The sequence below is a fragment of the Melozone crissalis genome, unplaced genomic scaffold (assembly GCF_028551555.1).
Source record: "Melozone crissalis strain CALT ecotype California unplaced genomic scaffold, PUWL_Pcris_2 ptg000195l_1, whole genome shotgun sequence".
Taxonomy (NCBI): domain Eukaryota; kingdom Metazoa; phylum Chordata; class Aves; order Passeriformes; family Passerellidae; genus Melozone; species Melozone crissalis.
In genome coordinates this window covers 627,268-647,437 of record NW_026535960.1, presented here as the reverse complement: position 1 = coordinate 647,437, position 20,170 = coordinate 627,268, and the positions used below count along the sequence as shown (strand labels likewise).

The window sequence follows — 20,170 nt, the reverse complement described above, 5'->3', positions numbered from 1 at the left end:
CAGTCAGATGAGTGAGGCCAGGAAGTCAGGGAGTGATCATGTCCCTATCCCTGCCCAGTGAGGCACATCAGGACTGCTGTGCCCAATTCTGTCCAGAGCCATTTCCAGCTGTGCTCAGGGCTGTGTCAACCTCTTCCCAGGGCTATGTCTAATTCTGTTCAGCTCCATGTCCAGCTCTGCGCAGTGCCATGTCCAGCTCTGTGCAGTGCCATGTCCAGTTCTGCCCGGTGCCTTGTCCAGTTCTGCCCAGTGCCATGTCCAGTTCTGCTTAGTGTCATGTCCAGCTCTGCCCAGTGCTCTTTCCCATTCTGGGCTCCTCAGAACAGGAAAGACCTGGAGATCCTGGAGGGCAGCATGGATGATGACAGGACTGGAGCATTTCTGTCATCAAGTGACAAATACCAGAGAGAATGGATGTCTTCCCTTCCCCTGAAGGTGCTGGACAGAGCCTGAAGACAAACTGGCAGAAATGATAAAACGAGGGGGAGGTGAGCACACAAGATGAAAATGACAGCTAGAACCCATGGAGAAACAGATACAGGGAACTCCAGTGGGATTTTGGCAAGTTCTGTAACAGGAACCAACAGCACCTGTGCAAAGAAATTGTTCCAGGAACATTGCATTTGGTATCACAGTATTTGGTGAAAAAGAGCCCCAGAAGCCTGATTTTTATGACTCTCCAGGACAATAAAAGACCTGGAGGAGGAGGTGGAACAATGCAAACAATTTACGGGAAAAGTACAGTATCTGTATTAGATAAGTGACACATTTTAATGAATATTTATAATTATGGTGGATAAATACCCCATGGCAAAGTCCCCCCTGATGTGCAGGACCAGGAGAGATCCGCTTTGAGTCTGAGCTGATTAAGAATTCTGGTTTTCTGCTATCTCCATTTCCATCAGGGAGTTCACTCCGGCTGATATTGGTATCACGGTGGGGGGACTCCAGGGGGACTCTTTGGGGGATCACGGGACTGAGGGATTGGGATTGCGGACATGGGTGGACACTGGGGGAGTCACAGGTCTGGGATTAAGGTAATTGGGGGCTCTGGGGGAAAATGAGGGGAGACACGGGATGGTGAGAGTAGATTTGGGTCATGGGAAGTTTGGGAGACACAGTGGGGGCAGAGGGTGATGCCTGGATTTGGGTTGAGGTTCTGGGGCGACACCAATGGAATTGGGGAATGGGAGTGGGATTGGTGCCTGGGAACAGGCTGAGGGGGAAACTGGGGGGCTCAGGGAGTGACCCCAGGATTTGGGTTGGGATTCTGCTGGGGCTGAGGGGACTTGACGTCATGGGAGTAGGATTGTGCTTCTGAGGGCCATGGTACTGTGGGATTGGGGTCCGTGGGGCTGGGGGATCTTGGGGAGGCATAAGTAATCCCAGGATTTGGGATCAGGGAGCTCAGATATGTTCAGGGGTCAACTGGCCAGGAGTATCTCCCTTCCTCCTGACCCCAGTCCCCTGCTGACCCCACTTCCCTCCCCAGTCCCTCTGATGAATCCTCCCCGTGTCTCTCCCATGTCCCCTCTGTGTCCTCCAGTGTCCACATTGGTCCCTGTGGGCTCTCCTTGCAATGGCCCCCCTGGCTCAGACACTGACACTGCTGGCAATGGCCATGGCCACCACGGCTCTCGATGTGTATCGCCTGGACATGGTCCCGGACTCCTTCGATGACCAGTACCGGGGCTGTGGCCCTGCCATGAAGGCGGCATTGCCGGCCCTCAACGGCTCTGAGTTTGAGCAGAACAAGGAGTTTGCTGAGGTTTGGGTGAAGGCTGCAGCCAAGTGGCAGAGTTGGGGGCCCCCTGAGTCCCCTCTGTCCGCAGAGCAGGCCACCGCCATCATGGCCTTCTCAATGACTGATCCCAGAACATTCAATGATGTCCTGCGCGTGGTCGGGCATTCCCGACAGGAATACCGGGACAACTTCCACTTCAAAACACTGCATTTCCTGCTGACTGATGCCCTGGCCACGCTGAGGGATGCTCAGAAAGGGCAGTGTCGGGACGCGTTCCTGAAGGTGTGTGACACCCGGTTCGAGACACAGCCTGGTGAAACCATCCGTTTCGGTCTATTCATGCCGGTGTTCCCGAGCAAACAAATTGGCGAGTGCCCCGGTGAGACAATGCTCGAGCTGCACACATGCCATGGAGTGGAAATCACAGTTTTCAGCGAATATCCGGAACCTGAAATCGTGCTGATCCCACCCTTTGAGACCTTCAAGGTCACCCAATACACTCTGAAAGGGGACAAGACACAGATCCAGCTCCAGTCTACCGGGACCTACAGCAAATACAACTGCGAGTGGCTGCAAGGTAACACCACAGGGGACAATGTGGGGGAATGGGAACAGCCATGATAAGGAACAAGGGACAATGACACTGACTGGGGACACCCACAGTGTGTGGGGGAACAAGGATACCCTGGGCTGGGGACACCAAGTCTGTGGACACCCACTGTGGGCACAGGGACAGGAACACCCATGACAGGGAACAGGGACAGGGACCCCCACTTCCAGGAGGGAACAGGGACAGGAACACCCATGCCAGGGACCAAGAGACAGAGACAGGGGTCTCCCCAGGGTACCAACTCTGTCCCTCTGATAAAGGCAGTGCTGTGGGGAGGGGCCCTGTGTACAAAAAAGGGGTGGGCCAGGACCGCCTCGTGCCACTCTCTGAAACCCTGTAACCCCCTATAACCCCCATGGCAATCCCTGAAGACCCCTCACCCCTGTCACCTCTAAGCCCACCATGACTCCCCTGACCTCTCTGGCCACTGTACCCTCCTGTATCCCCCCCAACTCCCTGTCACCCTGTCACACTCATGCCCCCATCTCTACTGTCATGCTTAACCCCCCATTATGGCTATCCCTGACCCCTTACTACCCCCATGGCCCAACTGATTTCCCTCTTCTTCCCCCAGGTTAGTGTGTCTGCAGAGCTCCTTTCCACCTCGGAGAACTCCTGACCCTCACAGCCTTGGCAGTGGCCACCAGGATCCTCTGAGCCATGAGGCCATCAAGGTCACCAAAGGTCACTGTGGTCACTGCGGCAGCTGTGACCACCATGATCACCAAGACACCCTCAGCCACAAGGCTACCACAGGCACCCTGGCCAGTGTGGTCACCAAGACCATTCTGCAAATAAATTCTAATAAAAAAATCAATCAAAACAATTCTGGTAATTAATTCTGACAAAGCCAGCAAAGAGAGACAATTCCTAAACAGGGCTAAATGTCAGTCCCCACACCAACAATCATGCGAACATCTCTTTCTCTCAGCCTCAAGAAGCATCCCTGGGGAGTATCCCCTTCCCAAGGGAGGAACCTCACACACTTTCATTGCAAGCAGAATAGGGAAGAGGAATCTCTGTCTGACAGGACTGAATGTTCCCAGGGTCAGATGATGGATGGCCAGGCCCAGCTCTGGTCTTTTACCCTCAGTTGTGAATTTGAAGTTGGTGATTTGAGTTGGTTTTAGCCCCATTCAGCACCAAAATCAGCACAAGACCTCTCTCAATTTTGACCTGATGGCCACAAATGGGGCATTGTCCCTTGGCCACATTCTAGGCAGAGCATCCAGCCACATCCTGCAGTTCAGGGGACCTTAAAGGCTGGAAACTGGGAGGTTCAAGAGGGCAAGGGCAGGTCTTGCCCCTGGGAACAGACATCTCTGGCTGGGAAGGATTAGCTGGAGAAGCTGTGGAGATGAACCTGGGAGTGCTGGTGTGTGACCAGTGAAGCTGACTGTGTGGCCTGGGGCCAGCAGGGATCCAGGAGGTATCAGGAAGAGCAGGGCCAGGAAGTCAGGGAGTGTTCATGCCCCTCTGCCCTGCCATGGAGGGCAGATCCGGAATGCCGTATCCAGCTCTCCCCAGTGCCATGTCAAGTTCTGGGCTGCTCTGGACCCAAATCCTGGTCTCAGGTATGATGCTGCCTGAGCTGGGAGGTTTGGCCAGATGCTCACTGTTGGTCCGTCCAGCCTGACCCATTCTGAGATGTGGAGATTCTGGCAGTTGTGGTTTGGGAATTGTCCACCAGAGTGTTGCCCGATTGATAAATGACACAAAACTCGGATAAGTTTTGTGGGTGCTTTATTACTGGCCCAGGGTGCTGGGGGACTCACGTCCCAAAAACCCAAGCCCCCCCGATTTCACATATGGGTGCTTCCCTCTTATACATGCGATTCACAACAAAGTCTCCAAGAAACAGTTCCCTTGTGATACATTCCTTGGTTCACAGGCAAGATCATAAATCTTCTGCTTATCTTATTCTAAGAGCATTGTATGCTGCCTTCAGACAGGTTAGCATTCTTACTCTCCTGCACTAGTTTAATTATTTACTAAATTCCTAAGACTACCTGCTAAGTTACACACAAACCAAACACACACACTATCAACGGCTGCAAAACTGCAAAACTGCTTTTAACAAACCAATTCACACACAACTCATAACTAAACTATAATTACACATTTTGCTAAATTTCATTTCTTTTCCAACATTTCCCCCCTTTTGAGCATCCTTCAGTCCTACTGCAAGGATGCTCAATCAACAGTATTGACAGTAACATCTTCATAACGAGGTGGGGAGTGTTCTTCATTCTGCTGCCCGCAGGTCATCGCCTTCAGCAACCGGAGAGATCGCTTCTTTTCCTTTTCGATCACTCCTAAGAGGCATCTATATACAATCCATATAGTCACTAAAAGTACTAAAAACATTAGTGCATACTGTATAGCAGATGTAATCCAGCCAGACAGGTGAAGCCCCAAAGAATCAAATACTGCTCCTATCCAGTTATGCTGTGCTTCCTTTTCAATTTCCTTGGTTTTTGTTTCCACTTCTGCCAGTTGAGAAATATCTTTCTCAACTTCAAGTGTAACATTTGGAATGTGTACACAGCAATGATCTATTCTCCTACTCAGGTAACCACAAACTCCATGTTCTCTTAACAGTAGCAAATCCAATGCCATTCTGTTTTGTAGGGTCATTCTTGATGTAGCTTGCAATTGCAAATTTAGATCTTTAAATCCCTTCTTAGTAGCTGCTGCCAACTTTTCTGTCTGTCCTAACAAGTTGTTGAGCATTTCCCTATTTCGATATGTCGCTACCGGAGGGAATAATGATTCTAATATCCATCCAAAGTGTACTCCTGAGCCAGGTTCATGCCACTGCTCCTCTAGGGATTCTTCCCTCTTTCTGAGTCCTTTCCTTTGGATCAATCTATTCTGTTTCCAGTATGGACAGAATGTGGGGACCCCTAGGGTGATTTGTGTTACTGATCCATCTAGAGGTAAATGTGTGGTCCACTGTCCATGTCCCAACACCCAGACTAGATTTCCAGGGCTATGCACAGTAGTATATCTGCAATCTATAGGTCCATCCATGGACTCTCGGCTAACCGTGTGATCATACCCCCTACACTTGCATCCCCACTTTAATGCCATTTTCACCGGTACCAATCCAATTCGGTCTTCCGGTGTATCACATGTAAAAACCTCAGTACAATTCCAATCCTCTTTCTCAGGTCTGAACTCTCGGGAAGATGTAGATGTGATGAGGGCCCTATAATGTGACTGATTCTTTACTCCTGACCATTGGATGCACCATTGTACTTCCCCAAGGTAATTATAGTGTTCCAAAACACTAGGTCCCCATAATGTCTTCCAACTATTCCAGGTGTCAAAATTCTGTGTGACATTCTGACAACTCATCTCATTTCGGTGGGATTTCGTTCTTATTCGTACTGTATTGCATGGCTCATCTATTGGGGTTGCAATTAAACACCTCCTGGTATTTTGAATCCAACCATAATGATTGGGTTTCTTTTCACATTCCTGTCTAGTCATAGCCCGAATGGTCATACACAAATCCCTCCATACATCCACTGGTTTGGGAACTGACTGGCAGGACCATTTTGGTTACCGGTATTATTCCCCAGGGAATTGGTTCACCTGCAGCCTGTGGTAATGGTAGGCAAGCTGTTATTTTAGTCACCTTCTGCATGATCCCAAAATCTCTAATTAATCCTACCACTAAGTTTTCCTGCTCAGTATTCCGTTCTATTGTATCATTAGCCTCCCGTCTACCCCTTCTACCGTGTCTCTGTAAGGATAACATCATTCTGTCATGCCTCCACCATGCATTTCCTATTCTACGATTAGTGACATTCAACCACCCACAACCTTTGCCTTCCTTCTCCCACCAACTGGTCCTGTCCTCTATTCTGTCCCAGGTCAGTTCCCTATTTTGCCTCCACCTTTTGACCCATAGGTTCCTTTGATATCTTGATCTTACTAGGAAGGAACAATTTATTCTAAGGGGTGACCCATCCCACATGTCCGCTGCCATTGATACTGGATCAACCTTTATGTTTTCAGCACGATCCCCTGTCCATGGCAAAACCCTCATACTCACTCTTTTGTAATCAAAACTATCCCGTATCTTGACCAAACATGTATATTCTCCCGTATCGTTTGTGGTTACCTTAGTAAGATTCAGTACCGTGTTTCCTTGTTGTTTATCCTGATCCCAACCGACTCCGATCTTGCCTCGGCTTCTTTCAGCCCCCCGTTGCCATACTGCAATAACTTCACCGGCCTCAACTCTCTGGCTGTCAAATATAACACAAGTTAATTGAACATCCATCCCTTCCATGACTGTAACCTTTGTTTCTTCAACCTGTACTAGAGTAGACCCTTGAACGGGTAATAGTCTCATGATCACTAGCAGTAATATAATTAAGAAGGCGGCTTTGCACGGAAGATCATCTGGGTTGGAGACACTATCTGGGTTTCCCATTGGAACGGTGCCTTCTTTACCCTGGTGTAATGGATCCAAGCATCCATTCCCTGGACCTTCACCGCCGTGTAGGTCGTCATCATCACCTGGTGGGGTCCACTCCATGATTCCCGTAGCGGATCCGTGATCCACTTCTTGACGTATACCCGGTCCCCAGGCTGAATGTCGTAGACCGAATTCTCCAGCGTGAACGGTCTATTCCACTGTAAAGTATTTCTTAAAGAATTCAAGATCTTATTAAGTGACATAACATACTCTGCAATTGCCTGGTCCCCACTCACATGTACCTCCCCTTTTAATACAGTTGCATGATATGGTTTGCCATATAGTATCTCATATGGACTTACGCCTACCTTTTCCCTTGGCTTAATTCGAATCCTGAGTAGGGCCAAAGGCAAAGCTTGAGGCCAGTGCAGTTTAGCTTCCTGGCAAATCTTTTTAATTTGTACTTTCAGGGTTTGATTCATCCTTTCCACCTGCCCACTAGACTGAGGTCTCCAGGGGGTATGCAAATTCCATGTTATATCTAACAGTCGTGCTAATTCCTGGACTACCCTGGCTATAAAATGCGGACCCCTATCTGATGACAATCTTAAAGGTACTCCAAATCTTGGTATTATCTCTTTTAACAAGGTTTTTACCACCTCCTTAGCCTGATTAGTTCTACATGGAAAAGCTTCCGGCCACCCTGAGAACATACATACGTACACTAACAAGTATCTGTATCCCTGTGCCCTAGGCAATTCGGAAAAATCAACTTGCCAGTAATCTCCTGGTTGTGGCCCGACTTGCAGCTTTCCCATTTGTATTTGTCTCCTAACTACTGGATTATTTTTCAAACATACTGGGCACATTGCATTAACTCTTTTTGCCATTGTTAACATCTGATTAGAGATTATCTCATTTTTCAAAAATTTTACCAATACTTCTGCCCCCCAATGACATTTGTTATGTTCTGATTCCAAAATAAATTTCATTATGCGAGTAGGTACCACTATTTGTCCCATTGGTGTAACATACCACCCAAGTTGATTCCTCTGTGCCCCTAGCAAGTTTATTAGTTTTCCATCTTCTATTGAATATTTGGGCTCCTGATTCAGGTAAGGGGTAGCTGGATTCATTCTTACCGGTACCAATGCCATTTGAGTCCATATTTCCCGTGCCACTTGCCGTGGTGTAACATCAGCAAATCGGTTTCCTCTGTAAACGTCTCCTTCCGCAGTCTGATGTCCTCTAACATGCATAACTGCAACTGCTTTGGGACTATGTACTGCGTCCAGTAGCTGTAGCACTTCTTCCCGGTGCTTGATGTCGGTTCCCTGTGAATTCAAAAGCCGCCTTTCCTTCCATAACGCCCCATGTACATGAACCACACCAAAGGCATATTTAGAATCTGTCCAGATATTAACCCTTTTGTCCTTGCTCAAATACAGGGCTCTGGTGAGTCCAATCACCTCTGCCTTCTGGGCCGAAGTTCCAGGTAACAAAGCCTTTGCCTCTATTACCTGATCCAATGTTACCACTGCATACCCGGCATAGCGAGTCCCATTCTCGACAAAACTGGATCCATCAGTGTATAGTTCCCATTCAGGGTCTTCCAATGGTTCATCCTTTAAGTCGGGTCTGCTGGCATATACTTGTTCAATTACCTCTACGCAATCGTGCACCAGTCCTCCAGCCTCCTGGTCACTGCGTAAAAACTCTGCTGGATTAACATGATTAGTAGTCTTTATTTCAATATCATCCTGTTCTCTCAGGGTAGCCTGGTATTGCAACATTCGACTGGATGATAACCAGTGACCCCCCTTTTGCTCCAAAACAGCCATGACCATATGGGGAACAAACACTTTCATTTTTGCCCCCAAAGTCAATTTCCGGGCCTCTTGAATAAGAATTATTGTTGCCGCCACAGCTCGTAAACACGAGGGCCACCCGGAACTTACCGAATCCAGTTGTTTAGAGAAGTATCCCACTGGCCTCTTCCAGGATCCCACCTTCTGGGTGAGGACCCCCAATGCCAGTTTTTGCCTCTCATTCACGTACAACTGGAATTCCTTGGTCAGGTCAGGGAGTCCTAGGGCTGGGGCCTCCTTTAGTGCCTGCTTCAATTCCTGGAAGGCCTTCTTTTGCTGTGTTGTCCACTCCAGCCGATGCTGCTTCAAGGCCTCATACAGTGGCTTGGCTAGGAGACCGAAATTCATGATCCACAGTCGACACCATCCCACCATTCCTAGAAAAGATCTCAATTCCTGATGGTTACGAGGCAAAGGAATAGCACATATTGCCTCTATTCGGTTTACTCCCAAACGTCTCTGCCCTTGTGTGATCTCACAACCGAGATAAATAATGCTATTTTTGACCAGTTGAGCTTTTTCCTTAGAAACCCGATACCCTGCTTGGCCCAGCATGTTGAGTAATTTAATTGTTAATTCCACACACATTTCCCTTTCCTTAGTAGCCAGAAAGATGTCGTCCACGTACTGCAGGACTACATACAAGGATGGGGATATTGTTACCTGGGTTATCTTCCATTCCTCCAGCTCCTTGGCCAGTTGATTTCCAAAAATAGTGGGGGACCATTTAAATCCTTGTGGGATTCTGGTCCATGTAAGCTGCTTCTTTCTCCCAGAATCAGGACTCTCCCACTCGAAGGCAAAATATTTCCTACTCTCTACTGCCAGTGGGATGCAGAAGAAGGCATCTTTAAGGTCAATCACTGAGAACCATTTAAACTCCTCCGATACAGATGTTAACAAGGTGTAAGGATTAGCAACAACTGGATGTATGTCTTTCACTATTTCATTAATAGCCCTTAAGTCCTGTACCAAACGGTACTTACCATTAGGTTTCTTTACTGGAAAAATTGGAGTATTATACTCCGATTCACATTCCTGTAATATTCCTTGAGCCAAAAATTGTTTAATTAATGGGGCTACTCCCCTCCTTGCCTCAAGCTTCAAGGGGTATTGCTTTACCCTCACTGGTTGGGCCCCTTCCTTTAGTTCCACCTTTACTGGCTGTGCAGCTTTAGATTTTCCGGGAACCCCTGACTCCCATACCCAGGGTACTACAGCCTGTTCAATTTCTTCTGGAATAGGAGAGGCATTCACTTCCTTGATCACAAAAATGCCTGCTATTTGTTCCTCAGGTATTTCCAATTTCACCCTTCCCCCTTCAAATATTATTTTCACATTAAGTCGGGACAACAGGTCTCTGCCAAGAAGGGGTGTGGGGCAGTTTGGCATATACAAGAATTGGTGATCTAATTCCTTCCCCCCAAACCTAAGATTTAAAGGTTGTAAAAATGGTTGTTCCTCTAGCTTCCCTGTTGCCCCCACCACCTGTACTGTTGTGTCACTCAAAGGTCCCAATAGCCTATTAAGTACAGAATAGGTTGCTCCAGTGTCTACCATAAATTCTTGATCCTTTCCATCTATCTCTAAAACTACCCTAAGATCCTTTTCTAGTCAGCTTTGATTCTGATAGTTTTCCAAAACTAGTGCTTGAGCGACTTCTGCTGGTCCTCCTGTGAATCCTCCCACAGGAGCATTCCCCATTGGACCTGTCCTTAATCCTATGTTTCCCATGCCCATACCTCCTCTAACCGGGCATTCATTTTTCCAGTGTCCTAACTGTCGGCAAAACGCACACTGGTTTGGATCCAACCTCCCCGTGTTAGGTGCAAACCCAAATCCTCCCCGACCTCTTGCCAGCCCCCTTTGTCCGTGATTAGCTCCTCCCCGACCTCGACCCCTAATGGGTCTTCCTCCTACCCCTGTCTGTTGCATTACAGCCAGAATACTAGCTTGTTGTCTTTTTGCAGTTTCTTTTTCCCTGTTGTTGTATACCTTCCACGCTACCTCCAACATTTTATCCAAACTTCGAGTGTCCTCTCCTTCCAACTTTTGTAACTTTTTCCTAATATCCTCTTGTGATTGCCCCATAAACAACAATGCCAATTGAAGTTTTCCTGATTGATCCTCTACATCTAAATTAGTAAACTTCCGAGCCATGTCTTTTAATCGTTCTAAAAAGGCAGATGGTGACTCATTCTTGTCCTGCTTGACCGAATACAGCTTAGACCAGTTCATAGTCTTAGGTATTCCTGTCCTAATTCCTTCCACCAACAATTCCTGATATCGTTTTACAGCCCTTATTCCCCCCATAGAATTTGGGTCCCACCTTGGTTCCTCACTAGGTACCAATTCATCAACTGTCTCATTTAGTTGTCTCAACCGTATCTCCTCACGAGCCTTTTCTCTAGTGGCTTTAATAACCATTTCCTTTTCTGTGGAATCCATTATAGTATCTAATAATACCTGTAAATCATTCCAGTCTGGATTCTGAGTCTTTATTACCATTTTAACCACCCTTGCCACCCTTTCAGGATCCTCCCGATAACTCCCCGCTGATTGCTTCCATATTACCAAATCCCCGGGGGAGAAAGGCACCTTTATAAGTATCCTTTCTCCCTGTGGTCCCACAGCTTCCCTTAACGGCGCAATTAACTGTGGCCCCTTCTGCCCCTTCCTCCCCTTGCGAGTCCGCCCTGCTAACGGAGTTCTTTTAACACTCTCATTCTTTTCACCATCATCACCATCACTATCACTCTCACTAGATCCCGTTTTTATAGCTATATCCGCAGGGGGAGCAGGGGGCACATTAGGAGCAACCGGAGCCCTCGGAAGTGCTATACAGTAAGACAAATCTTCCTCAACTGAAGGATACAAATTACGCTCCTTTCTTTCTTTACATCCCACACACTCCCTTTCATCATTCACTTCTAAAACCAAAATACCGCACTCCTTTTGCCATTCATCTTTCCGGTACAAAACGAAAAACAAATCCAAATATGGTATTTCATCCCATTTCTCATTTCTCCTTAAAAATTGCATCAAAGATTCCATTATCTCCAATTCCAGTGTACCATTCACCGGCCATCCTGCTTGCCCAATCTCATATTCAGGCCAACAATGATTACAATAATCTATCATTTTACTTTTATCCAATTCTTGATAATACCCCTCACTTTTCCACCGTTTACAATATACAACCTAATGGCGTATTTCCAGGTATTTTACCATTGGCTTGCACTAAGGTTTTAAAAGTTTTAAAAGACATCATACTACAGCCTTTAATTCCACCTTTAGTTCCAGTAAACCAATACACCTTAAACCAATATACCTTCTCGCCGTCCTTCCCAAACAAAAACAGGAGGCGAGTTCCGGTCCTGCGTCCTTAGACGTCTTATGGCCGGAGCCTAGGCTTTTTACCAACCACCAAATCCAAATCCAATTATCACCTTTTTCCAATATAAAGCACCTTCGGGCTTACCCTGGCAGTTGTCCAACAGGCGCGGGGTCGGGTACGACCGATGTCTCCCCGAGAAGTGCTCGGTGCCGGCTTGGAGTGGATCGGGACGCGGAACCGCCCCAGCTGCCTTTGGAGTCCTGCCGCGGTCGCCAGAAAAACTGTTGCCCGATTGATAAATGACACAAAACTCGGATAAGTTTTGTGGGTGCTTTATTACTGGCCCGGGGTGCTGGGGGACTCACGTCCCAAAAACCCAAGCCCCCCCGATTTCACATATGGGTGCTTCCCTCTTATACATGCGATTCACAACAAAGTCTCCAAGAAACAGTTCCCTTGTGATACATTCCTTGGTTCACAGGCAAGATCATAAATCTTCTGCTTATCTTATTCTAAGAGCATTGTATGCTGCCTTCAGACAGGTTAGCATTCTTACTCTCCTGCACTAGTTTAATTATTTACTAAATTCCTAAGACTACCTGCTAAGTTACACACAAACCAAACACACACACTATCAACGGCTGCAAAACTGCAAAACTGCTTTTAACAAACCAATTCACACACAACTCATAACTAAACTATAATTACACATTTTGCTAAATTTCATTTCTTTTCCAACAAGAGGGCAGCAGCTAGCACGGGAAATCAGCGGCACTGCGCATGCGCCGCTCCCAGCTGCAGTTCCAGTTGCCAACAGCAGGCAGCAGCACAAGCTGCTGGCTCTGCTGAGCGCCCACCCCATCCCATCCTGGCCCCGAGGGCTCTGCAATGGTTTGGGATGCAGTGACCTTAACGCCCGTCCAGGGCCAGCCCTGCCATGGGCAGGGACATCTTCCCTTGGGCCAGGCTGCTCCAGGTCCTGCCCATCCTGGCCTTGGATACAGCCAGGAATGGGGCAGCCAGAGCTTCTCTGGGCAGCCTGTGCCAGGGCATCACCACCATCACAGGGAAGGATTTTATAGGAAAGATGGGTGGTGATGTCTTTGAAAAACTACTTGGAAGGTTGAGGATTTTTACGAGAAATTGTTGTCAGTGTCTTCAAAATGGGTCTTGATATCTCTACACCAGAACACATGTGGTTTGTCATAGAACCCTGGTGGCTTGACCAGAAAGTTTGAAGTCCTGAACATTCATCTAATAAGAGAAATTGTTCCCCACACAGTCTATTCCATAACCCACAGAGCCTGAATTTCTGAACTTTGGGAGAAAATGCCAGCTTCAAGGGGGATATGGTGTAGGTGGTTTGGGAATGCTGCATCTTCCCAATACCTCAGCTGATGGGAAAAGGGAGAGGGCAACATGCAGCCGGGAGTAGGGGATAAAAGGAGGCTGCGTTCTCCGAATCCTTGAGAGAGAAACCCCACAGGGAATATGGCTGTGGAAACTGTGTCCCTTTATTCCAATCAATTTTCAAGACTACTTTTTGAACACTTGGCTTTTCGTAGTGTGGCTTTTCCCCACATCCTGAAGGTGCTGGGTAGAGCTTAAAATCTGACTGGCAAAAATGAGAAAAGGCTGTAAAAGTATTTACACAGGACAATAAAAGTGGCTGGAAGCAGTGGAGAAAGAGATAAAGGCAATGCAGTGGGGTTTTTGACAAATTCTGAAACTCAGAAGGAGCTGCACCTGCCCAAAGCGAAAGTTTGAGGCAAGGTCATCTGGAGATGTTGGAGCACTCAATGAAATGGCCCCCAGAAACACCATTTTTATGACCCTCCAGGACAATAAAAATTATTTCCCAAAAGAGGCAGAGCCATGCAAATTATTAACAGTAAAATGCTGGTTTTGTATTAGCTAGGGAGCCCATTTGAATGAATATGTATAATTAGGGCTGATAGATTCTATGTGGCAAAGTCCCCTCTGTTGTGCAGCAGCAGGAGAGATCATAGCCGCTCATGGCCCCTCATGGCCCCCTCTGAACCCTTGTAATCCCTGACCCCTCTCTGACCAGCCTCAACCCCCACACCTTCATGAACCACTCACCCCCCTCTTTTTCCTCCCAGGTGGGAGCATCCCCAGGGCCCCCTACCACCTCAGAGGGCTCCTCCTGGCCACTACAGCCCTGGCAGTGGCCACCAGTATTGTCTGAGACTTGAGGTAAGGAAGGTCACTGTGGTCTCCACAATCACCAGAGCCACAGTGATGTCCAGAGAAAAGAGGCAACCAAAGCTACCAAGGCCACCACTGCCATTTTGCCTGGGTGGAATTAAGGAAAAAAAGAGGAAGAGAAGACAAAAAAAAAAATTCCTACCTACTCCCCACCCCCCAACATTTCATTAACTGCCCTTTACTTCTTTGCCAATTCATTAATTTGCATTCTCTCCCAAATCCTGTGAATTCCCATATATTCAGGACTTGAACCAAGCCAGACTCTATTGCTGCTTCCCAATTAATTCAACCTAGAAAGGAATAATAGGAATGTTTCTTTATAAATAGATTGTGTGGATCTGGTGGTGGATATGGCCAGGGACTTGTAGAGAAGGATGTGACCAGGGAAGTTATCAGTTTCAGAAAATGTTCTTCATTGAACTGGCCTGCTGCTCAGACAAGATCCAGCGAATTTCCTGAACTTTGAGAAGAACAGAGACTTAACAGGCCTATGAATTTGAATTTTCCTCCCCAGGGTGAAGCTTACAGCTCATTTTAATGGTCATGTGTCTGTTACAGAAGGGTGGGGTGTGTAGCAAGGGGACATTCAGTAGCTGGATTAGGAAGTCTGCCCCTTCCAAATACCTCTGCCAATGGAGAAAGGGAGAGGGTGATCTGGACAGGAAATTGGGATTAAGAGGGGTCTGCATGGTCCAGCAATTTGAGACATCCCCATGGGGAAAATGCCCACGGCCTCTCCCTTTGATCATTAATAAAATTACAGGGCTCTTCTGTCTCCTTTGTGCAATTAAACCTCTGGCAAGGCAAATTTTTCTGCTCAGAATGTAGATAGCGAAATGTTGTTCCACTTGAATTCTAAGTGGTGTGCTTCGATGCAGCCAGAGTCTCATCCACAAAATGGCGGCTCTGCCTTTTATACCCCTGGTGTTGCATCAGCCAAATACATATCCATAAGTAGTCATACATATACAGAAATATTCCTCCTATATCCCTGGCACCACCCAAAGTCTGCCAGTTTACACTTCCTTGCTGTCCATTGGTAGAGACCTTCCTTAAGTCCGATTGGAGGTGAGGTGTTGTCATGCCACGCCTCCCCAGCAACAGGCTTGGCCCTTTCCCAGCTGCCCCATGCAAGGGGCACAGGTACACACCCTCCCTCCACATATCCCTGAAAACCCTGAAAATCAGTGCTGTAGGGTAGGAACAATATGGGTGGGGGAAGGGGACTATGGAGAGAACAGAGGGTGTCCAAAGAAAATACTTCAATAACATAACCATACATCAAAACTTCTCTTAACATACAAAAATATTCATCCCTTTATTTTGAGAGTCAATCATCATATTGCCCATCTAAAACAAAGCTCTGGCTCCCCGACTCCTTGAAGGGTTCAAGGCCAGGTTGATTACAAAGCTGGGGCTGCCCCACTCCTGGAAGATGTTCCTGCCCATGGCAGGGCTGGCACTGGACGGGCTTTAAGGATGCTCCATCCCAAACCATTGCAGAGCCCCCAGGACCGGGATGGGGCGGGGTGGGTGCTCGGCAGCGCCAGCAGCTCGTGCTGCCGCCTGCTGTTGGCACCCGGAACTGCCCAGTGCCACTGAATTCTCACGCTCTCCCAAACTGCAACTGCCACAATCCCCAAATCCCAGAATGGGTCGGGTCAGAAGGACCCACAGTGGGCACCTGGCCCAACATGCCAGCTCAGGCAGCGTCATCCCTGAGCACAGGATTGGGTCCAGAGCAGCCCAGAACTGGACATGGCACTGGACACAGCTGGACATGGCCTGGACAGAGTTGGACACAGCATTCCTGATGTGCCTGACTGGGCAGGGTAGAGGGGCATGAACACTCCTTCACCTCCTGGGCCTGCACCTTCTGATACCCCCTGGATCCCTCGTGGTCCCAGGACACCCAACCAGTTCCACTGGTCACCCATCAGTATCTCCAGGTATTTCCCCACAGCTGCTCCAGCAGGTCCCCCCCGTCTCGGCCTGACACTGGTAACTGTTCCTCTCCAGGGACAGGACCTGCCCTTGCCCTCTTGAACCTCCCAGTTTCCAGCCTTTAAGATCCCACTAAAGCGCAGGATGTCGCAGGATGCTCTGTCTGGAATGTGGCCAAGGGACAATGCCCCATTTGTGGCCATCGGGGCTGCACTGAGAGAGGTCTTGATCTGATTTGTGTTCTGAATTGGACTAAAACCAGCCCAAATCCTCAATCCTGAATTGACAAGTGAGCGTGGAGCACCAGAGCTGGGCCTGGCCATCCATCATCTGACCCTGGGATCATCCAGTCCCCTCTAAGACAGGAATTTCTCTCCCCTACTCCTGCTTGCAATGAAATGTGTGTGATGTTCCTCCCTCCGGTAGGGGATGCTGACCAAGGATCCTCCTTGAGACAGCGGGAAAGAGATGTTCCCACGAGTGTTGGTGTGGGGAGTGTCATCAATCCTTGCTTTAGAATTTTCACTTTTGGCTGGCTGTGACAGATTTATTTAATGGAATTGTTTTGATCAAATTATTGAATGGAATTGATTTAATAGAATTTTTAAATAGGATTTCTTTGCACAATGGCTTTAGTGGGCACAGTGGTTACAGTTTCTGTGGTAGTCTTGTGGTTCAGGGAGTCTTGATGATCACAGTGACCACAGCTGCCACAGCGACCCTAGTGACTTCAGTGACCTTGGTGGCGCTGAGAATGCTGGTGGCCACTACCAGGGCTGTGGTGGCCAGGATGAGTCCTCCAAGTTGGAAGGAAGTCCTGGGGACGGTCCACACCTGGGGGACAAAGAGAGGCATCAGGGGACCATGGGGGGAGTGAGGGGGTTTGGACAGCCATAATGGATGGTTTGGGGTGACAGGAGAGATGGGGGCATGAGGTGAAAGGGTGTCAATGGGGGGACAGGGAGGTACATGGGAGGGATCAGAGAGACCAAGGGGGTCAAGGTGTGCTTATGGGTGACAGAGGTGAGGGGTAGTCAGAGGGTGCGATGGGGGTGACAGGGGTTCAGGGATTGCCATGGGGGTCCCGATGCACCCAAGTCCAGCACACAGGGCCTATCCTCACAGCACTGTTTTGGCAGAGAGGGACAGGGTCAGTACAGTCGGGGCCCAGTCTCTGTCCTTCCCTGGAAGGGGTGTTCCTGTCCCTGTCCTCTCCCAGATGTGGGGATCCCCCCTCCCTCTGCCCTGTCATGGACATTCTTGCCCCCATGCCCACAATTGGTGTCCCCAGACCTGGTCTCCCAGCACTGGATGTCCCTGAGCTCAAACTCTCAGTGAGTGTTCCCACAGGTGGCAGGGAGTGTCCTCACCCCCTGTGCCCTATCATGTGGGTACCCTGTCCCCATATTGGGTCTCCACAGGCGTGGGTGTCCTTGTCCTGCCTACACACAGTAAATGCCCCTGTCCCTGTCCCCATGCCCCCCCCATGACATATCATGGGTGTCCCCAAGTCCACAGTGAGTGTCCCTATTGCCCCAGACTGTCCCCTGTGCTGTCACCTCAGTGCCACTCACAGTTGTATTTGCTGAAAGTCCCAGCAGAACGGAGACTGATCCATGTCCTCTTCCCATTCCGGGTGACTTTGGTGACTTCGAAGATCTCAAAGGGTGGGATCAGCACCTCCTCCTCCCCTGGATACATGGAAAACTGCTGGATGTCCACGCCATGGCATGTGTGCACTTCGAAAATTGTGTCTGTCCCAAAGTGCAGAGCAATCTCTTTACGTGGAGACGTCGATGTGAATTGACCAAACCGGACACTCAGGCCACGCTGTGCCTTGAAACGAACGTCACGCACGCCCCGGAATACGTGATGACACTGCCCATTCTGAGCCTGCCTCAATGTCTCCAGGGCATCAGTCAGCAGGAAATGCAGCGTTTTGAAGTGGAAGTTGTTCCTGTATTCCTGGCGGGAGCGCCCAGCTGTGCGCACGGCTGCGTTGAAGTCCCTGTACACGTGTTGCGAGGTGTAGGCCATGAGAGCCACGGCCTGCCAGTGGGATGTCAGAGGGGACACAGGAGAGCCCCGCTTGCGCCACTCAGCATCAGCATGATACCAGCCCCAGGCAAAGTGAGGATTCTTCTGGGACTCAGAGTTGTAGAGGGACGGCAATTTTGCATTCATGGCAGGGCCACAGCCTTCATACCGGTCATCAAAGGAGTCCCATGCCATGTCCAGGGGCACCACCTTGATGGCCATGGTGGCCATGGTCACTGCCAACAGTGCCAAGGTATGAGTCAGGAGGGCCATGGCAAGGAAGGGCCACCACGAGCAGTGTGGGACACTGTGGGACAAAAAGGGACCCACTGAGGGAACGCTTAGGGAACAAAGTAACACATGGGAAAAGTTCCTCTATGAGGGGCTGAGGAGGGGAACTGAGGTCAGTTGTAGCATTGAGGGGCAGCTTTGGCTAGAAGACCGCTAGAAACACCCTGGGGTGCTAAGCCCAGGACCCTGGGGTCATTCCTGGACTCCCATCAGAACCCCACTCCCATCCCATGGTCCCATGTCCTCAACACTTAGTGTCCTCCTAGAACCCCAGGAACTTAATTCCAATTCTGAGGTCATTCCCTGTCCCCCCAGCAGTGCCTCCCAGGATCCAAATCCCACTCCAAAAGATGTCCCCCCTGGACCCGACTGCTTTGACCCCCCCCAGTGTCGTCCCTGTGCCCACCAGCCCCACAACCCTACTCCCAGTCCCTTGTCCTTTCCCCCCCTAGTGCCACCCCAGCCCAAACCCTGGGAACAATCCCTGACATCCCCAATTTTCCCTTCAGTGCCCCACCAGCCACCCTGTCCCAATCCAAGTCCTGTATTTACCCTTCCATTGTCCCCCCAGTGCTCCCCAGGAATTCAAGCCTGGTCACAATCCTCTTCAACTCTCTTGTGACCCCAGATCACTCTGGGACTTCACCCAAATTCCTAAAGCCACTCCCTTACCAGCTCCAGTGTCCCCCAGGTCCATCTCCCAGACCCAAAACCCGCTCCCAGTCCCATTACCCATTTCATGTCACTCCAGGTCCCCAACCCAAATCTGGGGGTCACCCCCTGCCCCCACATTGTCCCCTGCAGCCTGCCATGGTCACACTCTGCAATCCCAGTCCCATGTCCCTCCCACAAGTGTCCCCAGTGTCCCGCAGCCTCTCATACCAAAATTGGCCTGAGTGAACTCCCTGATGGAAATGGAGATATCAGAAAGACAGAATTCTTTATCAGCTCAAACTCACAGCAGATCTCTCTTTGCCCTGCAGATCAGGAGGGACTTTGCCATGGGGTATTTATCCACTACAATTATAAATATTCATTAAAAGGGGCTTCTTAACCAATGCAGATACGTCACTTTCACTGGAAATAATTTGCATGGTTGTGCCTCTTTCTGGAAGTCCTTTTATGGTACTGGAGGGTCATCCAAAGGCGTTTCTAAGTGTGGTTTTCACTGAGTGCCCCAATATGCCAGATGACCTTTCCTGCAACTTCTGCTTTTTGCAGGCAATGCCCTTCTGTGCTCCAGAATTTGCAAAAGACCCTCCCTGGAGTTCATTTATGTGTTTCTCCATGGATTCATTCACGTTCATCCTGAGTATCCAAACTTATACCTCCTTTTCATGTTTTTGCCCATTCATCAATAAGCTCTGTCCAGCAATATTGAGGGATCTGCAATTTTCTTTCTCTCTCTTATTACTCACAGCCCAGATCTGCAATCCCACTCCCACAGTCCCATGCAAATGGAGGAACTCACTTGCCATCTACTTTGAGCATTGCTCATGCCCGTGGAGCCATGTGCAAAGAAAAATGTCAATTACAGCACGGAGATCTCCAATTAAATATAAGCAAGAATTATTGTCCCTCCTTGATTCCTCCCAGCTGCCCAAAGAAGTGACCGCACTACAGTCCAGGACACACCAGCTTGGGGATTGACAAATCATTGTGGGAAATAGACTTACAA

General features: G+C 48.9%; 2 protein-coding genes across 2 annotated transcripts; one reads left to right on the top strand and one right to left on the bottom strand.

Moving 5' to 3' along the window:
- Positions 1–1,579: 1,579 nt before the first annotated feature.
- On the top strand, positions 1,580–14,200 carry LOC128949062 (erythroblast NAD(P)(+)--arginine ADP-ribosyltransferase-like). Its single transcript, XM_054293868.1, has 2 exons — positions 1,580–2,321; positions 14,115–14,200. The coding sequence occupies exons 1-2, from the start codon at positions 1,580–1,582 to the stop codon at positions 14,198–14,200; spliced, it is 828 nt and encodes a 275-aa protein (XP_054149843.1).
- Positions 14,201–16,839: 2,639 nt separating this feature from the next.
- On the bottom strand, positions 16,840–18,474 carry LOC128949061 (erythroblast NAD(P)(+)--arginine ADP-ribosyltransferase-like). The gene is made up of 3 exons (XM_054293866.1): positions 17,731–18,474; positions 17,271–17,303; positions 16,840–16,998 (listed from the first exon to the last, which is right to left on the bottom strand). Exons 1-3 carry the CDS (start codon positions 18,472–18,474, stop codon positions 16,840–16,842), a joined length of 936 nt encoding a protein of 311 aa, XP_054149841.1.
- Between the last annotated feature and the right edge of the window lie 1,696 nt (positions 18,475–20,170).

Excerpts from the sequence above, each read along its gene's own strand:
- LOC128949062 (XM_054293868.1), top strand. The coding sequence starts at position 1,580 with ATGGCCCCCCTGGCTCAGACACTGACACTGCTGGCAATGGCCATGGCC. Across the intron at positions 2,322-14,114 it reads CAACTGCGAGTGGCTGCAAG|GTGGGAGCATCCCCAGGGCC; the intron begins GTAACACCACAG and ends TTTTCCTCCCAG.
- LOC128949061 (XM_054293866.1), bottom strand. The coding sequence starts at position 18,474 with ATGGCCCTCCTGACTCATACCTTGGCACTGTTGGCAGTGACCATGGCC. Across the intron at positions 17,304-17,730 it reads GCAAATACAACTGTGAGTGG|CTGCCAAAACAGTGCTGTGA; the intron begins CACTGAGGTGAC and ends CCCTGTCCCTCT. Across the intron at positions 16,999-17,270 it reads GCTGTGAGGATAGGCCCTGT|GTGTGGACCGTCCCCAGGAC; the intron begins GTGCTGGACTTG and ends TTTGTCCCCCAG.